Below are 22,997 nucleotides of genomic sequence, written 5' to 3' on the forward strand. Positions count from 1 at the left end.
AACAAACAACCTTTCTCCAGATGATTACAATCAGACTGGTTGCAATCAGGAGCATATACAAACTAACTCTATCACCAGCAATATACCAAGGGGAAATGCAGGTATATAAAGATTCGGAGGGTGAGGGATAATCATTAGTAGCTGAAAGGAAAAGATCTCAACAGGGTCCTAAAGGGGAAAGAGTAAACCCTAACAGAAAAGACACACAAAACTCTATTCACACCACAGAGCAAAGGATAGAATATCACGGAGCAGTTTGTGCAGCTAAACGCAGCGACCTTCTGCAGCCGGACACCACAGAGTTGTCCGCCAACCATGACTATTGAGTGACAGTGTTACTATCCTGCCTTTGATAGGCCTCCTGCAGAACAATACAGCTGTCGATGTCACTCTTGCCACCTAATGACAAAGAAATTACTCTGTCTAATCTGCCCCAGTCTGTACAGCAAAGCTGACAAGTGATCCACAGAGAAAAGAAAGAGTCAGCCTGTGTGCTCTAGTGGCCGGTGTGAGAACTGCAATATTTCAAGCTTTTTTATAACCATACTGATTTCAATAACTTGTTATTCATTGATGACACCCTCAGCTGCTGATTTGACTCTTTCAGATGCAGTTTTCATTATTATCCACTGACTTTAGATAATTATATGTGCATTGTCCCTCTAACAGTTGAAAGACGAGGAGGATGACGTGTCGGCTGATTTCTACGATAGTCTCATCCCTTTTGCTAAATCCAGTAGCAGATACTTGGATGCTAGCAGTGAAGCTCGTAGATCTAGTGGAATCCCCCTGTTATTCCACTCTCGAAGTAACACCAAACATTCATCAAAGTCGTCCTTTAAGGAGTCTTTACAAGCCTCCTATAAGAAGGTAAGTAATCTGTGCCCAGGCATCTCTGGCATCACACCCAAGAAATATGCATAGCGCCCAACCATCCCAGATTCAGCGGAACTGTCCCTATTTGAGTCAGATTTTTATTCCTAGAAAACTACTATAAATAATGAGAAATAATTACAAAAATATCACTTTTTCTTTTTACCACACCCTGGGTCTTCAACCAACAACCATCAAACATTTCAGCAGGAGGCCTAGCTGTTGAGCCACAGACTCTGGTGATGGCACAGGGAGGATTTTCTATTCTTGAAGCTGCAGTCCAGCTTCTGACTGCACAGGCATAGAGATCCATTGTGCACATCAGCATCTCTATGTCCTGTATTTTAGGGGGAGAACAAAATAGATTTTCTTCCTTCAAACATTTTAGCAGGAGCCCTAGCCATTGAGCCACAGACTCTGGTGATGTCACAGGGACGATTTTCTAAACTTGAAGCTGCAGTGCAGCCTCTGACTCCACAGGCATAGAGATCCATTGTGCACAGCAGCATCTCTGTGTCCTGTATTTTAGAGGGAGAGCAAAATAGATTTTTTCCTTCAAACATTTCAGCAGGAGCCCTAGCCATTGAGCCACAGACTCTGCTGAATGCACTGGAAGGATTTTCTATACTTGAGGCTGCAGTGCAGCTTCTTACTCCACAGGCATAGTGGTCCATTGTGCACAGCAGTATCTCTGTGTCCTGTATTTTAGAGGGAGAACAAAATAGATTTTTTTTTTCCTTCAAATATTTCAGCGGGAGCCCTAGCCATTGAGCCACAGACTCTGCTGAATGCACAGAGAGGATTTTCTATACTTGAAGCTGCAGTGCAGCCTCTGACTCCACAGGCATGGAGATCAATTGTGCACAACAGTATCTATGGGTCCTGTATTTTAGAGGGAGAACAAAATAGATTTTTTTTCCTTCAAACATTTCAGCGGGAGCCCTAGCAATTGAGCCACAGACTCTGGTGATATTACAGGGAAGATTTTCTAAACTTGAAGCTGCAGTGCAGCCTCTGACTCCACAGGCATAGAGATCCATTGTACAGAGCAGCATCTCTATGTAGCTGTATTTTAGAGTGAGAATAAGAGCTCTTTTCCTCTAATAAAATTGCTAAAAAGAATTAAAAAAATAGAATAATGTAACTTTTAATGCGCTTTTTTAAAAAATAATAAGCATCACATATCAGCAAATAACATGGACATAGAATAATAGCTAATATCAGGGGGATTTCTGCAGTTTTGGGATTTTACCGTCTGTTTCCTTCTAGAATTCTAATTTCATCAGGATCAATAAAGTGATCTCGGTGTCAGAATTCAAGATGAAGAAGGACAATCTGTGGCTGTCGGACATCTTCCTCCGCGCTCTGAATCATCTGCCCTTGGAATATAACTATCCGCTCTATAGCAGAATATTTGATGATTTTGGTACCCATTACATCACGTCCGGAGCCATGGGTGGATCGTATGATCTCCTCTACCAGTACAGCTCCGAAGAGCTAAAGAATTCAGGTAAGGAACTAAGAATCGCTGCTGAGAGCGCCGCAAACCTGATCGGAGCTCAGAGTACAGACTTAGGCGGGCATTACACGCTGCGACATCGCTAGCAATTGCTAGCAATGTCGAGCGCGATAGCACCCGCCCCCGTCGCACATGCGATATGTGGTGATTGCTGCCGTAGCGAACATTATCGCTACGGCAGCTTCACATGCACATACCTGGTCAGCGACATCGCTGTGACCGCCGAACAATACCTCCTTCAAGAGGGAGGTGCGTTCGGCGTCACAGCGACGTCACCGCGACGTCACTAAGCGGCCGCCCAATAGAAGCGGAGGGGCGGAGATGAGTGGGATGTAACATCCCGCCCACCTCCTTCCTTCCTCATTGCTGGTGGACGCAGGTAAGGAGATGTTTGTCGTTCCTGCGGTGTCACACATAGCGATGTATGCTGCCGCAGGAACAACGAACAACCTCGTACCGGCAGCAGCAGCGATATTATGAAAAGGAGCGACGTGACACAGATCACCGATTTTTGACGTTTTTGCAATCGGTGATTGTCGCTCCTAGGGTTTACACGCTGCGATGTCAGTAACGGCGCCAGATGTGCGTCACTAACGACGTGACCCCGACGATATATCGGTACCGAGGTCGTAGCATGTAAAGCCCGCCTTAGACAAAGTAACAAACAGTGCAGGGAGCTCAGATTGTATCAGTGCACCCTCTTAGATGCCGTGTTCAATAGTGACTGTGGCATCTATGTGGTTAGACAGGAGGGACAGCGCAGGGAGCTCAGATTGCATCAGTGCACCCCCTTAGATGCTGTGTTTTACAGTGACTGCGGCGTCTATGCGGTTTGACAGGTGGGACAGAGCAGGGAGCTCAGATTATATCAGTGCACCCCCTTAGATGCTGTGTTCTGTAGTGACTGTGGTGTCTATGCGGTTTGACAGGAGGGACAGCGCAGGGAGCTCAGATTGTATCAGTGCACCCACTTAGATGCCGTGAGCTATAGTGACTGTGGCATCTATGCGATTAGACAGGAGGGACAGCGCAGGGAGCTCAGATTGCATCAGTGCACCCACTTAGATGCTGTGTTCTATAATGACTGCGGTGTCTATGTGGTTAGACAGGAGGGACAGCGCAAGGAGCTCAGATTATATCAGTGCACCCCCTTAGATGCAGCATTCTATAATGACTGCGGTGTCTATGTGGTTAGACAGGAGGGACAGCGCAGGGAGCTCAGATTATATCAGTGCACCCCCTTAGATGCAGCATTCTATAATGACTGCGGTGTCTATGTGGTTAGACAGGAGGGACAGCGCAGGGAGCTCAGATTATATCAGTGCACCCCCTTAGATGCTGTGAGCTATAGTGACTGTGGCATCTATGCGATTAGACAGGAGGGACAGCGCAGGGAGCTCAGATTGCATCAGTGCACCCACTTAGATGCTGTGTTCTATAATGACTGCGGCGTCTATGTGGTTAGACAGGAGGGACAGCGCAAGGAGCTCAGATTATATCAGTGCACCCCCTTAGATGCTGTGAGCTATAGTGACTGCGGTGTCTATGTGGTTAGACAGGAGGGACAGCGCAGGGAGCTCAGATTGTATCAGTGCAACCCCTTAGATGCTGCGCTCTTTAGTGACTGCAGCACTTATGCGGTTGACAGGAGGGACAGCACTTCTTTCACCATAACCCCCTTCATGATGCATTGATGACATGTCACCATAGCTGGGGGCTTCCTGAAGACCCCCATGTCTGCCATCTCTGTGCTTATATGAAGCCCTAAAGTTTAACGTGTCTTCCTTTAGGTCTAACCACTTCGGAATCAAAGGAGTGTTCGAGATCGGAAACAAAGAAACGAGTCTTTTTCTTCTTCAAAAAGACAATAGTTAAGGAGATCTGTACGACCAACAAGATGACCGAGAAGTATGAAGGTATCTGAGCCGAAACCGGTGCAAGTGACGTCTATAAAGGATTCTGCGGGGATAGCCAGACCTTCCATGAGTCATGTTGTCAGATGATTGTGCAGGACTCGCTTCCTGACCGGCGCGCTCCCCCACCATTTTATTCACTGCAGTGTAGTACCACATATCTCCACCAGGGGTGGTATAGGACTAGAACACCATGGGCGCTTTCTTCCAGGAACAGCGCCACCCCTGTCCATAGGTTGCATTGCAGCTCAGTATTATTGAAGTTAATGGACTTGAACTGCAATACCAAGGGCTGCCTGTGTACAGGTGTGGCGCTGTTTCAGGAAGAAAGCTGACACTTCTTTAGATGAAGATGCGCCATTGTAGGGACCACCCTGGACATTTTTGCAGCTAGCTCTTTATATTAGGAATCTTAGGCGGTGCGGTTTGCAGAAGGAGCTGTCGTGTCCGGCGCCGTCTTCTGCTGTAATCAGTCTCACCTTCCCCTCAGGTTCATTTTTACAATCTTCAGAAAAATCGATATCTTTAGTAAAAGGCGGCAGAGCGGAATATGCTGCGAAACTAGCCTGGCAGAGAAAGGGATCCTTCCCGGAGCACAGCGCGTACAAAGACTGGAGCGCCTCCACCGCAGACAACCCCGTGGTGGTGGATTTTGAGGTAAAAGAATCTATTCATTAAGATAATAGGTATTAACCTCCAGGTCACACTAGACCACCAGGGCTATTACAGGAATATTATGGGTAACTCCTAAGCCACCCATTGTAAAATGAAATAGCCTTCATCATCACCCTAGATAAGCACAGACATACTATGTATTAACCTTTGAACCACACTAGACCACCAGGGCTATTATATGAATATTGCTGCTAACCCCTAAGCCCCTCATTATAAAAGAAAATAGCCTTCATCATCACCCTAGATCAGCACAGACATACTATGTCTTAACCTCTAATCCACACTAGACCACCAGGGCAATTATATGAATATTACTGCTAACCCCTAATCTGCCCATTATAAAAGAAAATAGCCTTCATCACCTTAGATCACCATTGACATATTATGTATTAGCCTCTAATCCACACTAGCCCACCAGGGCAATTACCGACACATGAATATTATGGCTAACCCCTAAACTACCCCTAAGCTCTAATCCTATAAAATGTAAGCCCGCAAGGGCTGAGCCCTCTTCCCTCTGTACTAGTCTGTATTGTACCTTGTATATGCATTTTGTATGTAACCCCCTTCTCATGTACAGCACCATGGAATCAATGGTGCTCTATAAATAATAATAATAATAAAATAATAATAATAATAATAATAATAATAAAGCTACCCATTCTAAAATTAAATAGCCTTCATCACCCTAGTTTAGCATAGACATATTATAAATGAACCTCTAATTCACACTAGACCACCAGGGCCATTATATGAATATTGCTGCTAACCCCTAAGCCCCTCATTATAAAAGAAAATAGCCTTCATCATCACCCTAGATCAGCACAGACATACTATGTCTTAACCTCTAATCCACACTAGACCACCAGGGCAATTATATGAATATTACTGCTAACCCCTAATCTGCCCATTATAAAAGAAAATAGCCTTCATCACCCTAGATAAGCACAGACATAATATGTATTAACCTCTAATCCACACTAGACCACCAGGGCTATTATATGAATATAACTGTTAACCCCTAATATTCCCATTATAAAAGAAAATAGCCTTCATCACCTTAGATCACCATTGACATATTATGTATTAGCCTCTAATCCACACTAGCCCACCAGGGCAATTACCGACACATGAATATTATGGCTAACCCCTAAACTACCCCTAAGCTCTAATCCTATAAAATGTAAGCCCGCAAGGGCTGAGCCCTCTTCCCTCTGTACTAGTCTGTATTGTACCTTGTAGATGCATTTTGTATGTAACCCCCTTCTCATGTACAGCACCATGGAATCAATGGTGCTCTATAAATAATAATAATAATAAAATAATAATAATAATAATAATAATAAAGCTACCCATTCTAAAATTAAATAGCCTTCATCACCCTAGTTTAGCATAGACATATTATAAATGAACCTCTAATTCACACTAGACCACCAGGGCCATTATATGAATATTACTGTTAACCCCTAATATTCCCATTATAAAAGAAAATAGCCTTCATCACTTTAGATCACCATTGACATATTATGTATTAACCTCTAATCCACACTAGCCCACCAGGGCAATTACATGAATATTATGGCTAACCCCTAAGCTACCCATTCTAAAATGAAATAGCCTTCATCACCCTAGATAAGCACATATATAATATGTATTAACCTCTAATCCACACTAGACCACCAGGGCAATTATATGAATATTACTGCTAATTCCTAAGCCCCCATTATAAAAGAAAATAGCTTTTATCACCTTAGATAACCATTGACATATTATATATATTAACCTCTAATCCACTCTAGACCACCAGGGCTATTATATGAATATTACTGTTAACCCCCAATCTTCCCATTATCAAAGAAAATAGCCTTCATCACCTTAGATCACCATTGACATATTATGTATTAACCTCTAATCCCCACTAGCCCACCAGGGCTATTACATGAATATTATGGCTAACCCCTAATCTGCCCATTATAAAAAGAAATAGCCTTCATCACCCTAGATAAGCACAGACATACTATGTATTAACCTCTAATCCACTGTAGACCACCAGGGCTATTATATGAATATTACTGTTAACCCCCAATCTTCCCATTATAAAAGAAAATAGCCTTTATCACCTTAGATCATCATTGACATAATATGTATTAACCTCTAATCTACACTAGACCACCAGGGCTGTTACATAAATATTATGGCTAACCGCTAATCTGCCCATTATAAAAAGAAATAGCCTTCATCACCCTAGATCAGCATAGACATATTCTATATTAACCTCTAATCCACATTAGACCTCCAGGGCCATTATATAAATATTGCTGCCAATCCCTAAACCCCCCATTATAAAAGAAAATAACCTTCATCACTTTAGATCACCATTGACATATTATGTATTAACCTCTAATCCACACTTGGCCACCAGGGCTATTACATGAATATTATGGCTAACCCCTAATCTGCCCATCATAAAAAGAAATAGCCTTCATCCCCCTAGTTCAGCATAGACATATTCTATATTAACCTCTAATTCACACTAGACCACCAGAATTATTACAGTGATACTATCAATAATCATTAAATCTCCCTTAATTAAACTAAATAGCCCTAATCTACTCATCCTAGACCTGCATGAATAATACATCAGGAATAACCCCTTTCAATCACTAGAGCAAGATAGAAATACTATATATTAACCACTAAATCACACTAGACCAGCAGGGCTATTACATGAATATTATAGTTAACCCCTAAGTCCCCCATTCTAAAACAAAATATACTTCATCAGTTTAGATCACCATAGCCATATTATGTATTAACCTCTAATCCACACTAGACCACCAGGGCTATTACATGAATAGGGCTGCTAACCCCTAAGTTACCTATTATAAAATGAAATAGCCTTCATCTAGTTCAGCATAGACATACTATATTTTAGACTCTCACACTAGAGCACCAGGACTATTACAGAAATACCATTGATAATCATTAAACTAAATTGCCCTTACCTACCATCCTAGACTAACATGAAAAATAGATAGAAAGATTAACTCCTTCATTTTACCAGATCAATATAGAAATACTATATATTAACCACTAAACCACACTAGACCAGCTGGGCTAGTATAGAAATACTATGACTAATCCCTAAGCCATTCTTTAAAAAACTAGATAGCCTTCATAACATGTGATCACTATAGACATACTATGTATTAACCTCAAAGCCTCACTAGACCACCAGGGCTACTACTATAATATTATCAATAAGCCTGAAGACTCCCTTTTATGAAACTAAATAATCCAAACCTACCCATCCTAGACCAACATGAATAATGGATATCCTTTCCTCAGGTTACCATAGACATACTAGGTATAATCCTAAATCCACACTTCACCACAAGGGCTATCAGAGGAAAACCATCACTACCACCCATTATAAAATGAATTAGCCTTTATCACCCTAGATCACTATAGACATAATATGTATTCACTTCTAACACTAGACTGCCAGGGCTAATAAACAAATGCTATGGTTAACCCCTAAATCACCTTTTATAAATCAGAATAGTCCAAACCTACCCATCCTATACCAAAATGGATAAGTAATATCAACAGTGACCCCATCCTTTCTTTAGAGCACCATAGACATGCAAGGTATTAACTACTAAGCCACACTAGACCACCAGAGCTATTAAAGAAATACTAACCCCTAAGCTACCCTTTATAAATCAGAATATACCCATCCAAGACAAACATGTATAAGGAATATCAATCTTAACCCAGTTATTACTTTAAACTCTCATAAAAAATACTATTTACTGACCTCTAATACACAGTAAACCACCATTGATATTACAGAAATATTATCACTAACCCCAGAGTCACCATTATGAAACTGCATAGGCCAAAGCTACCCAACCAACATTAATGCTATATTACCGTTTTGTCACCACATATTGTGATAGGGATAATATGTATTAGCTTAGCGACACTAGACCACCAGGGCTATTAAGGAATATTATTACTAACTTCAAGTGCCCAAATCTGTTCATCCTAGACCAACATTGATATCAATAATAAACCCATGCTTTCTATAAATCACAATAGACATACAAGGTATCAACTACTAAGCCACACTAGACCACCAGGGCTATTAAGGAATAATATTAGTAACTTCAAGTGCCCAAATCTGGTAATCGTAGACCAATATGGTTAATTGATATCAATAAAACCCCCATCCTTTCTATAGATCACCATAAACATACAAGCTATTAACTACTAATCCACACTAGACCACCTGGGCTATTACCGGAATTCCATCAATAACTGTTAATAAGATTAAATAACTGACGCCTACTCATCCAAAAGTAAGATGGATAATACATAGGATAATGACGCCTTCATCACTCCGGGTCTCCGTACAAATACAATTATTCTGCAGTCTGGTATCTGAGTTTTGCTCACACCGTTCGTCCTATTAATGATTTTGCAGCTGAAGCCGATCGTGGACCTGGTGACCGGATTTCCATGTGCAGTGACGAAGCGCCGCAACCTCCTGAAAGCGTTTGATGAGTATTTGGAGACGTTTGACCCGTGCAGGTGCGCGCCGTGCCCCAATAATGCCAGGGTGGTGTTACTGGACACAGAGTGCCAATGTGTCTGCCAGCCGGGGACCTACGGGGACAGCTGCGAGAAGCGAGCGCCGGACTACAATTCAGGTAAGAGCAGAATGTACGTAGCTCAGATCTCGGGGCGACACAAGACGGGGCGTAGCCCAGGTCATCCTGTCTAGCAGTGTTTGTGCTGCACGATGGCATTCACCCCTTTATTTCTTATCACTTTCTTACAAGACCTCATAGATTTTATATGAAAGAAACAAGGATTTGCTAAACTGTATCCAATCATACAATGTATCCAATCACACAATGTATCCAATCACACAATGTATCCAATCACACAATGTATCCAATCATGCAATGGATCCAATCTTACAATGTATCCAATCATGCAATGGATCCAATCATGTAACGTATCCAATCAGGCAATGTATCCAATCATGCAATGTAGCCAATCATACAATGTATCCAATCATGCAATGTAGCCAATCATACAATGTATCCAATCATGCAATGTAGCCAATCATACAATTTATCCACTCCGATGTGTGCAGGGATTATGTGTTCTGCTGCCGACACCATAGATCTCCTCAGTTATAGGATGGATTAGGGTTAAACAAAGCTGGGGCCATTATAAGCTGCCCTCCGCAGTATTGTTACTTCGTGCCCACCCATATGGTGCACGTCATATAGTACTCAAATAACAATACCATACAGTGCCCCATGAATACCCCCACATAGTGCTCCAATAATACCAGCATACAGTGCTCCAATAATACCACCATGCAGTGCCCGAATAATACCACCATACAGTGCCCCAATAATACCACCATGCAGTGCTCGAATAATACCACCATACAGTGCCCCAATAATACCACCATGCAGTGCTCGAATAATACCACCATACAGTGCTCCAATAATACCACCATACAGTGCCCCATTAATACCCCATACAGTGCCCCAATAATACCACTATACAGTTTCCCAATAATACCACCATATAGTGCCCCAATGATACCACCATACAGTGCCCCATGAATACCCCATACAGTGCCCCAATAATACCACTATACAGTGTTCCAATAATACCACCATATAGTGCCCCAATGATACCACCATACAGTGCCCCATGAATACCCCAGACAGTGCCCCAATAATACCACTATACAGTGTTCCAATAATACCACCATATAGTGCCCCAATGATACCACCATACAGTGCCCCATGAATACCCCATACAGTGCCCCAATAATACCACTATACAGTGTTCCAATAATACCACCATATAGTGCCCCAATGATACCACCATACAGTGCCCCATGAATACCCCATACAGTGCCCCAATAATACCACTATACAGTGTTCCAATAATACTACCATACAATGCTCCATTAATCCCCCCATACAGTGCCCCAATAATACTACCATACAGTTTCCCAATAATACCACCATATAGTGCCCCAATGATACCACCATACAGTGCCCCATTAATACCACCATACAGTGCCCCATTAATACCACCATACAGTGGCCCATTAATACCACCATACAGTGCCCCATTAATACCACCATACAGTGGCCCATTAATACCACCATGCAGTGCCCCATTAATACCACCATACAGTGCCCCAATAATACCTCCATACATTGTCCCAATAAAACCACCATATACTGCTCAAGTTATACCACTGTGCAATCCCCAAATTATACCATAATACAATTTAAAGAAAAAATTGCCATGCAGTGCTGAAATAACACTACTATATCACACTCAAATAATACCACTCTAATATGCTTATATAATTTCTCCATACAGTGTACAAATAATACCAACACGTAAAGCTCAAACTATACCACCATACAAGAGCGCAAAAATATTAGTAGTACTATAAATAATACCACTATACAGTGCATAAAAAGCCCTCCAGCAGTCTTTTCCAGGGTAATCACTTACTCGATGCCTCTCGGGGGTGCAGGCCGTAGCATCAGCGTCCCACAAAGGATGAATCTTACTGGCCCTTGTCCTCTTCAGGCCCAGTCCTGTTATCCAGGGGTGAGCAGACAGGTTGGATGGTTTTTAGCCCCCCCCCCCCACACAGTTCTAGGAATGGAGGCACTACAGGGAGTGTTTTCAGTATTCGGAGAGCAGGGGAGTTATGACTGGACAGTCAGGAAATGTCAGCAGGGGTTCATCAAGAACCATAGACACATCCAGGCTATAGATAGTAATTATCGGACATACTGTAATGTGATTAAGACTCTACACAGAATAATACAGAGCAACAAGGCAACACAATCAGTAAAAATATGAATATAACCAAAATGCTACCCAACCCTCCATATTACACCATCACACTGACGTCTGGCACTGACCTGGAGTAAAGTCTACTCATTAGGGCAATCAGGAAGAGACAGAATTGGAGCATCTAATGGATGTGCAATTTCTGGGGTGGCTGCGGGCTGCTATTTTTAGGCTAGGAAGGGCCAAATAATCATGGACCACCCAGCCTCATAATACCAGCCCCCAGCTGTCTGCTTTACCTTTGCTGTTTATCAAAAATAGGGAGGATCACAAGTAAGTTTTTTTATTATTTATTAAATTAAACCAGTGTGCCGAGCATGGCACCGCAAGGTCTTATTTAGACCTGATAAGGGCGATGTGGGTGAGCAATCACAGTAATGCCAGTAGCCAACATGGCTAAGACATTACTATGTATGGTAGGCAAACCCCATGTTCAGTGGCTGAAAAATGGTTGCGAAACATACAGGCGGGGACTCCAGCATGGCGCTTGAGCACCGGCAATACTCGACCAAGTACCGAGCATGTCTGAGCATGCTCACTCATCACTATTCTTTTCCTATATATTTGACTTTTGCTAACCCTTTGTTGTCTTACCTTCTAGCTGTGGTTGATGGGTCTTGGAGCTGTTGGTCGGCCTGGAGCTTATGTGATGCCTTCTCAAATAAGAAGAGAACAAGAGAGTGCAACAATCCCGCCCCTCAGAATGGGGGAAAAAAATGTGAAGGTCCAGATACGGAGGAGCGATACTGCTACGTAACTCTGTTTGAAGACAAGTACGTCAATGAGATGTGGATACTAGTCTTATACAGTTATATAGCAATTTCTACTTTATACAGCATAGTTACACTTTAGTCTCATCTAACCAGAGCACTTTCTTCTATATGGCACATGGAAGATGGTGCTCTGCCAGATTAGACCAAAGTAGAACTTTGTGGCGAAAAACTAAAACTGCACATCACTCTGAAAACACCATCCCCACAGTCACACATGGTGGAAGCGATGTATATATAATGCAGTGTATATATAACACATAGGAGACAGTGAGACTGCTGTATATACACGCAATAGGAGACACTGAGGCTGGTGTATATGTGACGCCCTGGCAAAACCAGGTAGTCAAAGATAGGCTACCGCATTACACCTTTCCCTCATTAGGAAACACACAGCCAACCATTAAACCCTAGTCAACCCCTTAGGGACCGTTAGACACACCAGTGGGCGTGGACAGGCGGTTGGTGCACGCCCACCCAGGGGTTTAGACAGCCCGGGGGCGGGAAAGCAGCAGTTCAGCTCAGTTCAGTTTGAGAGTTCAGTAGTGGAGGTCAGGCCTCAAGTAAACTGACAGGTTCCAGGGTAGGAGCCCTGGTGCCACTGACTAGGAGGCAGACGGTGGTCTCGGTTGACAGGAGACGGGAAGACGGCTCGGTGGAACCGAGGTGGACCGGGCCAGGGTTGTAGCCTGCCGGTACCGACACGGGGAATCAACCCGGAAACCGTAGCACAAAGGGGGGTACTCGGACCCTGTAGCCAGGAACCAGAACCTACTGGAACTGGTTAATTAACCGATTGAGGCCAGGACTAGAGGACCTGTCCCACCCAAAGTCCCTCATAGAAGACAACAGCCCACCGATTAGGGATAAGAGGTCACCGCCAAGGCCCATAGATCCCACGGGCCAGCGTCTGTGGGCACGGCTCCTTAGGCCACATCCAGCCGGGAGCGGACTCCTACGTTTCATACAAGGAAGTCTTTTCTACCAAAAAGGTGCAGGACAAGGATAGAGACCACCAGCTGGGTGGGGGAACCCGAATGCAACCGGCTGTGGCACCGGCCACCACCGCCTTGGTTTACCAGAGTCCTGCGTGTTTTACTACTGACAGTGAGTACACCTGCGGCCGCCATCTCCCCTGCACCAGTGCCACCGGGTCTCGGGGCCACCATCCCTGCCTATGGAGGGGTTAACAACTTGCTGCACAACATCTCCCCCGGGTGCCCTGTAACAGCAGAGGTGGTGTCCCACCTCACCACACACCGTGGGTGGCGCCACAAACCTATTACGGCCTAGCTCGTACATCTACGTCCCCCATTTTATTCGGCGTGTCCGCGAGACCCCCGGGTCCGGAGACCCTCGAGCCACCACCCCTGAAGGTCCGGATCCGAGCAGCGGCGTCTGCTGGCACGGGGGCGGCACATACAGTGCAGACCAAAAGTTTGGACACACCTCATTCAAAGAGTTTTCTTTATTTTCATGACTCTGAAAATTGTAGATTCACATTGAAGGCATCAAAACTATGAATTATCACATGTGGAATGAAATACTTAACAAAAAGTGTGAAGCAACTGAAAATCTGTCTTATATTCTAGGTTCTTCAAAGTCGCCACCTTTTGCTTTGATTACTGCTTTGCACACTCTTGGCATTCTCTTGATGAGCTTCAAGAGGTAGTCACCGGAAATGGTTTTCCAACAGTCTTGAAGGAGTTCCCAGAGATGCTTAGCACTTGTTGGCCCTTTTTCCTTCACTCTGCGGTCCAGCTCACCCCAAACCATCTCGATTGGGTTCAGATCTGGTGACTGTGGAGGCCAGGTCATCTGGCGTAGCACCCCATCACCCTCCTTCGTCAAATAGCCTTTACACTGCCTGGAGGGGTGTTTGGGGTCACTGTCCTGTTGAAAAATAAATGATGGTCCAACTAAAAACGCAAACCGGATGGAATAGCATGCCGCTGCAAGATGCTGTGGTAGCCATGCTGGTTCTGTATGCCTTCAATTTTGAATAAATCCCTAACAGTGTCACCAGCAAAGCCCCCCCACACCATCACACCTCCTCCTCCATGCTTCACGGTGGGAACCAGCCATGTAGAGTCCATCCGTTCACCTTTTCTACAAAGACATGGTGGTTGGATCCAAAGATCTCAAATTTGGACTCATCAGACCAAAGCACAGATTTCCACTGGTCTAATGTCCATTCCTTGTGTTCTTTAGCCCAAACAAGTCTCTTCTGCTTGTTACCTGTCCTTAGCAGTGGTTTCCTAGCAGCTATTTTACCATGAAGGCTTGCTGCACAGAGTCTCCTCCTAACAGTTATTCTAGAGATGAGAAGGTGTGTCCAAACTTTTGGTCTGTAATGTATATACATCACAAAGGGGACACTGAGGCTGGTATATATATACATTTTATAGGAGACACTGAGACTCCTGTATATTCATCACATAGGATACACTAAGGCAGGTGTATATTCATCACATAGGATACCTTCAGACTGCTGTATATAGAACACATAGGAGACATTGAGGCTGGTGTATATACATTGCATAGGGGACATTGAAGCTGGTGTATATACATCAAATATGAGAAACAGACTAGAGTATATACCTCAGATAGGAGACACAGAGACTCCTGTATATACACCACATATGAGACACTGAGGCTGGTGTATATACATCACATTGGAGACACTGAAGCTGTTGTATATACACCAAATTGGAGACACTGAGGCTGCTGTATATACATCACATTGGAGACACTGAGGCTGCTGTATATACATCATGTAAGAGACAATGGGACTGCTGTCTTCATAATTGGGATGGGAGTGCAGAGTGTGCTAACTCTTCCCACAAAGACCATCCCAACGCTGGCACTGGCCAATGTCAGGACGCAATTAGTAATGAATGCCAAGTGCATTTGCTCGCAGTGCAAGGAAGAATTAAAGGTCCTGTTACTGGCAAAACAGTGCCACTGGCCCGAGCACTGCTTTCTAAAGGAATCTCCCCAGGTGCCAGAGGTTTCCCACCCCTGGATTAGAAAGTAAAGTTTGTAATAGAATCGAAAACTGGCTCGAAGAGCAACTACACCCCAAGAGTCACGGTGAATGACTGATACTGTGAATGGCCACCGCTTTTAAGTTGCGTACCCCAAGGTTCAGTGCTGGGTCTGCTACTATTCAACTTTTTCATTAGTGATAGAGAAGATGGGGTTAATAGTGTTTCTATTTTTACAGATTACACCAAACTATGTAGAATAGTGTATGGAGGGTACCTTCTGACTGTCCACCCCTCCCCCCATTACCACAGGTGACTTTATACTTTATAACAGGTTAATACTTGCCCATACAGATGGCGTTTTTTAATCCACAGAGAGGCTTTAGCTCAGTGTAGGTTCCCAGTGATATGAGATTGTCTTCACGTGGCTACTGGGCAGATATCAAAAAGGCCATTTTTGTGCTAAATTTTATATTAGCTTTCCTATAAAAGTAATGTACGTCTAAATTCTTGCATTCATGGTTTGCATGCTTTCACATTTCAGAGTGCAGCCGTCTTTTTTGTGTCATTATATGTCATGTTCAGTTATGCACCTGTTCACGCTGAAAATTTTGGAGTGCTGTCCGTGTTTTTGTCGTGACTGAAGACAAAAGCAGCCAGATGATTTCTGCACTGCACAGGGCGAGACTTTCTGCTCATATGCAATCAATGCAGCAATGATTGGACGACGCTTCACAGACAGATGGACAATGACCCAAAACATCCTGAGAAAGCAATGAAGAGGAATATTCTGCAATGGCCGAGTCCTCACCAGATCTCATCACCATAGAGCTGCATTTCACATGAAGACAAAACTTAAGGCAGAAAGACTTAGATACAGAGAACAACTGAAGTCACCACAGTAAAGGTGGCAAAGCCTCTCACCGGAAGAGACCAGAGATCGAGACATCCATGGCTGAAAGCCTCACACTGGAGGAGACCAGCGATGGAGACATCCAAAGCCGGAAGCTTTACACAGGAGGAGAACAACGATGGACACGTCCATGGCTAGAAGTCTCCCATTGGAGGAGACGAGAAATGAAGATGACTATGACAAGAAGCCTACACCGGAGACCAGCGATGGAGACAACCACGGCCAGAAGCCTCACACCGGAGGAAATCAGCGGTGGAGATGACCATGAACAGAAGCCTCACACCGGTGGAGACTAGCAATAGAGACATCCATGGCCAGAAGCCTCACACTGGAGGAGACCAGTGATTAAGACGACCACGGCCAGAAGCCTCACACCAGAGGAAACCAACAATGGAGACATCCATGGCCAGAAGCCTCACACTGGAGGAGACCAGTGATGGAGACATCCACGGCCGAAATACTCATACAGGAGGTGACCAGTGATGGAGACATCCATAGCCGGAAGCTTCACACTGAAAGAGACCAGCGTTGGAGATGTCCATAGCTGGAAGCCTCACACCGGAGGAGACCAGCGATGGAGACATCCATAGCTGGAAGCTTCACATCGGAGGAGACCAGTGATGGAGACATCCACAGCCGAAAGCCTCCCACAGGAGGAGCCCAGCAATGGAGACGTCCATGTACAGATGCCTCCCACCGGAGGAGACCAGCGATAGAGACATCCATGGCCAGAAGCCTCACACCAGAGGAGACCAGCGATAAAGACGTCCATGGCCAGAAGCCTCACACCGGAGGAGACCCGCGATAGAGACATCCAGGGCCAGAAGTCTCCCATTGGAGGAGACGAGAAATGAAGATGACTACGACAAGAAGCCTACACCGGAGACCAGCGATGGAGACAACCACGGCCAGAAGCCTCACACCGGAGGAAATCAGCGGTGGAGATGACCATGAACAGAAGCCTCACACCGGTGGAGACTAGCAATAGAGACATCCATGGCCAGAAGCCTCACACTGGAGGAGACCAGTGATTAAGACGACCACGGCCAGAAGCCTCACACCAGAGGAAACCAACAATGGAGACATCCATGGCCAGAAGCCTCACACTGGAGGAGACCAGTGATGGAGACATCCACGGCCGAAATACTCATACAGGAGGTGACCAGTGATGGAGACATCCATAGCCGGAAGCTTCACACTGGAAGAGACCAGCGTTGGAGATGTCCATAGCTGGAAGCCTCACACCGGAGGAGACCAGCGATGGAGACATCCATAGCTGGAAGCTTCACATCGGAGGAGACCAGTGATGGAGACATCCACAGCCGAAAGCCTCCCACAGGAGGAGCCCAGCAATGGAGACGTCCATGTACAGATGCCTCCCACCGGAGGAGACCAGCGATAGAGACATCCATGGCCAGAAGCCTCACACCAGAGGAGACCAGCGATAAAGACGTCCATGGCCAGAAGCCTCACACCGGAGGAGACCCGCGATAGAGACATCCAGGGCCAGAAGTCTCCCATTGGAGGAGACGAGAAATGAAGATGACTACGACAAGAAGCCTACACCGGAGACCAGCGATGGAGACAACCACGGCCAGAAGCCTCACACCAGAGGAAATCAGCGGTGGAGATGACCATGAACAGAAGCCTCACACCGACTAGCAATAAAGACATCCATGGCCAGAAGCCTCACACTGGAGGAGACCAGTGATTAAGACGACCACGGCCAGAAGCCTCACACCAGAGGAAACCAACAATGGAGACATCCATGGCCAGAAGCCTCACACTGGAGGAGACCAGTGATGGAGACATCCACGGCCGAAATACTCATACAGGAGGTGACCAGTGATGGAGACATCCATAGCCGGAAGCTTCACACTGGAAGAGACCAGCGTTGGAGATGTCCATAGCTGGAAGCCTCACACCGGAGGAGACCAGCGATGGAGACATCCATAGCTGGAAGCTTCACATTGGAGGAGACCAGTGATGGAAACGTCCATGGCCAGAAGCCTCACACCGGAGGAGACTAGCGATGGAGACGTCCATAGCTGGACAAATCACATAGGAGGAGACAATCGATGGTGACGTCCACAGCCAGAAGCCCGACACCGGAGGAGACCAGAGATGGAAATGTCCATAGTTGATAGCCTCACACCGGAGGAGACCAGTGATGGAAACGTCCACAGTTGATAGCCTCACACCGGAGCAGAACAGTGATGGAAACGTCCACGGCCGAATAACTTCACTCATTGCTGCAAAGGATTCTCTACAAAGGGTTAAACATGAACATTTTATTTATGGGAAAAAAACATTTTCACAATCACTTTTAAGCCCCTGAAAAAAGTAGATTTTGTTGAAAAATTGCTTCAGTTCCTAAATGTTTCACAGGATATTTTGGTCATCCCTTTTAATTAAACCTGAAAGTCTCCAATTGCATCTCAGTTGTTTCATTTTAAATAAAAATAGCGGCCTGCAGAGCTGAAATCACGAAGATTCGGTCACTGTCCAAAGATTTCTATCTAAGAAGCTTTTTAGGGTCCAGAAATAACTTAACACTGCACAAGCCGTGGTCTCATATCTTCTATGTCTTTATTTCCAGAGGAGCTCTTTGTATTAATGATGATGAAGATAAGAAGGAAGTTGATCAGAAAGAGCCGGATCCGGACCGCGGGTGTCCAAAACCGGAGCCCCCAGAAAACGGACTCTTTGTGGTAAGACGCTGCTCTCGTCACTTTGTTGTTTCTTGGTGAGGATCGTCTAGATTCTTCATGCTTTTCTTAAGCCCTCTTTCACACGTACGTGCCTCCGGTACATGTTTGGCAGTTTTCTCACGTACCGGAGACACGTACACACGTAGACCTACGTCTTCCTATGGTTTTGGACACACGTATGTATTTATGCACGGAACGTGTGTCCGTTCCGTACTTACGTGTGTCCGTCTGTTTCTCACGCCGACATGTCCGTTTTCTCTCCGGCATCACGGGTGTCACACGGAACGCAAATGTGTCACATGTAATGCAAACGAACCACACGGATGTGTTCCGTGTGACATGCACTGGATAAAAGACGTGTCTGTGAGACAAAAAAAAACAAATCTTCTCCAGCCCTGCAGTCTCTGCCGCTGCTGTTACTTGCTTCCGACCGCCGCTCATTATGCTCATTGCATATTCACTTCACTGCGGGCCGGAAGCAGCAGCAGCAGCGGGGAGACGGCAGGACCGGAGACCGAAGATCAGCACCACGGACAGCGAAGCCAGGGACAGGTGAGCAGAAAGTTCCCGTTCTCCGTGTGTTATCACGGATATCACACGGAGAACACACGTGTGCCATAAACACGGCTCACGGAGGGCAAAACGCACCTTTGACACGTCCGTGTAAAACGTGCGTGGTTTTTCACGGCGTGTGAAAGAGGCCTTAGGTGACACCTCTGCCGTGTCACTCCCTGGAATCCTTTCTTTATTCCTCCTTCACTTATCCTCTATCCTCCTGCAGATTCGTCTTGGTGTCTTTTAATATCAGACGCTGTTCTCCATTCATCGTGATTTGGTGTATAGCGCTGATAGTTTATTATATAACTTTTCGCTGTCATTTATGGGTTTACAGGTTTATATTTTTGTTACCATTTTGGAAACTGATGGGGAGAAAATGGAAGTGACACTTTCTCTATGTAATAGACCTATAAATCTAAGAAAAGTCCCTAAAAGTGATAAAATGGCAGCGACTTCTCTTTACACGGATCTAGAGCTCGTACTTCAGAGGTGTCAGCGGAGAATAGCAATAAATATCAGGCTATAACTAGATTGTCACTTTACTATTTCAATTTTTCAGCAAAATGTATTTCCAAAACTTATAGAACAGACTCTGAGATAGATAAATACAGTGGCATGCAAAAGTTTGTGCACCCCTGGTCAAAATTACTGTTATTGTGATCTCTAAAAGGCATAAACTTACAGATGACACATTTCCTTTGTATTTTAAAAAGAAAAAAAAATATTTTCATCTTTAACATTTTGGAATGATGCAAAAGTTTTGGCACCCTGCATGTTACTACCTAGTAGCACCCCATTGGCAAGTATCACAGCTTGTAAACTCTTTTTGTAGCAGCCAAGAGTCTTTCAATTCTTGTTTGAGGGATTTTCATCCATTCTTCCTTGGAGACATCTTCCAGTTCTGTGAGATTCCTGGCTTGTCTTGCATGCTCAGCTCTTCCTTGGAGACGTCTTCCAGTTCTGTGAGATTCCTGGCTCGTCTTGCATGCACTGCTCTTCCTTGGAGACATCTTCCAGTTCTGTGAGATTCCTGGCTTGTCTTGCATGCTCAGCTCTTCCTTGGAGACGTCTTCCAGTTCTGCGAGATTCCTGGCTTGTCTTGCATGCTCAGCTCTTCCTTGGAGACGTCTTCCAGTTCTGTAAGATTCCTGGCTCGTCTTACATGCACTGCTCTTCCTTGGAGACAGGGTTTGGGACTCAGCACCAATGCAGTAATATAAAACTTGGAACTTTATTAGAAAATCTAAAACGAAGGTACACAGGTCATCCAAAAAATCGCCATGGGATTTGCCTAGCGGCTTTACGCGTTTCGGACAAACAGGGGAAATTAAAAGCAGTCCTTAGTCATGGCTAAGGACTGCTTTTAATTTCCCCTGTTTGTCCGAAACGCGTAAAGCCGCTAGGCAAATCCCATGGCGATTTTTTGGATGACCTGTGTACCTTCGTTTTAGATTTTCTAATAAAGTTCCAAGTTTTATATTACTGCATTGGTGCTGAGTCCCAAACCCTTTTTTCTTCCATATCTACTCTGAATCACGGACCGGCCTGTCCGGGGGACTTTGGGAATCCATCCTTGCCTTGGAGATTTCCTATGGGTGAGCTGAAACCTTCATTATTTTCCTCTTCCTTGGAGACGTCTTCCAGTTCTGTGAGATTCCTGGCTCGTCTTACATGCACTGCTCTTCCTTGGAGACGTTTTCCAGTTTTGTGACATTCCTGGCTTATTTTGCATGCACTGCTCTTTTGAGGTCTAGCCACAGAATTTCAATGATTTTCAGATCAGGGGACTGTGAGGCCAATGCAAAATCTTCAGCTTGCGTCTTCTGAGATTGTCTATTGTGGATTTTGTCCTGTGTTTAGGATCATTATCCATTTGTAGAAGCCATCCTCATTTCTCCTCTTTTCTCCTCTTTTTCTACTATTTTTCTCCTTTTTTTCTGCTCTTTTCTCCTCTTTGCTCCCTTAGGTTTTTTACAGATGGTGTTATGTTTACATCAAGAATTTGTTGACCTTTCATTGAATCCATTCTTTCCTCTACCCATGAAATGTTCCTTGTGCCATTGTCTGCAACACAACCCCAAAGAACGATTAATCCTCCCCCATGCTTAATGGTTGGCGTGATATTTTTTCCTGAAATTCTGTGCCCTTTTTTCTCCACACATAGCTTTGATCATTGTGGACAGAGTTCTATTTGATCCTCATCAGTCCACAGGACTTGTTTCCACAATGCATCAGGCTTGTTTAGATGTTCCTTTGCAGACTTTTGATGCTGAATTTTATGGTGAGGACACAGGAGAGGTTTTCTTTTGATGACTCTTCCATGAAGGCCATATTTGTGCAGGTGTCTCTGAACAGTAGAACAATGTACCACAACTCCAGAGCCTGCTAAACCTTCCTGAAGGTCTTTTGCAGTCACACAGGGGTCCTGATTTGCATCTAGCAGTCCTACCAGCAGCTCTCACAGAAAATTTGCTTGACCTTCAAGACCTTATCTTGACCTCCGCTGTTCCTGGGAACGGCAATTTCTTAATTACATTTCGAACTGAGGAAAGGGCAACTTGTAACGCTTTGTTATCTTCTTATAGCCTTCTCCTGCTTTGTGGGCCTCCACCATTTTCAGAGTGCTAGGCAGCTGCTTAGAAGAACCCATGGCTGCTATTTTTTGGCACAAGGTTAGAGGAGGCTCTGCTTTTATACAGTTGTGAAATTTGCATCACCAGCCTTTCTTGACAATGATAGTGAACAAGACATAACCCTCACAGGCTAATTAAGGTCTGAAACCTTAGTCAGAGTTATTGAGCACACAAATCTCTAAGGGTGCTCAAACTTTTGCATTGGCCCAAAAATGTAAAAGATGAAAATATATCTTTTTTTTTGCCTAAAATAGATATGAAATGTGTCATCTGTAACGTTATGCCTTTTAGAAATAATTTAATCTTCAACTTACTTAATTCTTCACAATTACGGTAATTTTGACCAGGAGTGCGAAAACTTTTGCATGCGACAATAGATAGATAGAGAGATAGATAGAGGGATAGATAGATAGAGGGATAGGTAGAGGGATAGATAGATAGAGGGATAGATAGATAGATAGATAGATAGAGGGATAGATAGATAGATAGATAGATAGATAGATAGAGGGATAGGTGGATGGATGGATAGA

At 44.5% G+C, this 22,997-nt stretch overlaps 1 protein-coding gene across 1 annotated transcript in view; it reads left to right on the forward strand.

Moving 5' to 3' along the window:
• The window catches only part of C6 (complement C6), a 54,795-nt gene that overhangs the window by 15,145 nt on the left and 16,653 nt on the right, over positions 1 to 22,997 (forward strand). Inside the window, exons 6-12 of the mRNA XM_075330743.1 lie at positions 670 to 870; positions 2,143 to 2,383; positions 4,183 to 4,308; positions 4,796 to 4,962; positions 9,470 to 9,695; positions 12,497 to 12,668; positions 19,165 to 19,276. Coding sequence (XP_075186858.1) covers positions 670 to 870; positions 2,143 to 2,383; positions 4,183 to 4,308; positions 4,796 to 4,962; positions 9,470 to 9,695; positions 12,497 to 12,668; positions 19,165 to 19,276 — 1,245 coding nt within the window. The remainder of the gene's footprint in view (positions 1 to 669; positions 871 to 2,142; positions 2,384 to 4,182; positions 4,309 to 4,795; positions 4,963 to 9,469; positions 9,696 to 12,496; positions 12,669 to 19,164; positions 19,277 to 22,997) is intronic.

Source organism: Anomaloglossus baeobatrachus, chromosome 1 (genome assembly GCF_048569485.1).
Source record: "Anomaloglossus baeobatrachus isolate aAnoBae1 chromosome 1, aAnoBae1.hap1, whole genome shotgun sequence".
Lineage (NCBI taxonomy): Eukaryota > Metazoa > Chordata > Amphibia > Anura > Aromobatidae > Anomaloglossus > Anomaloglossus baeobatrachus.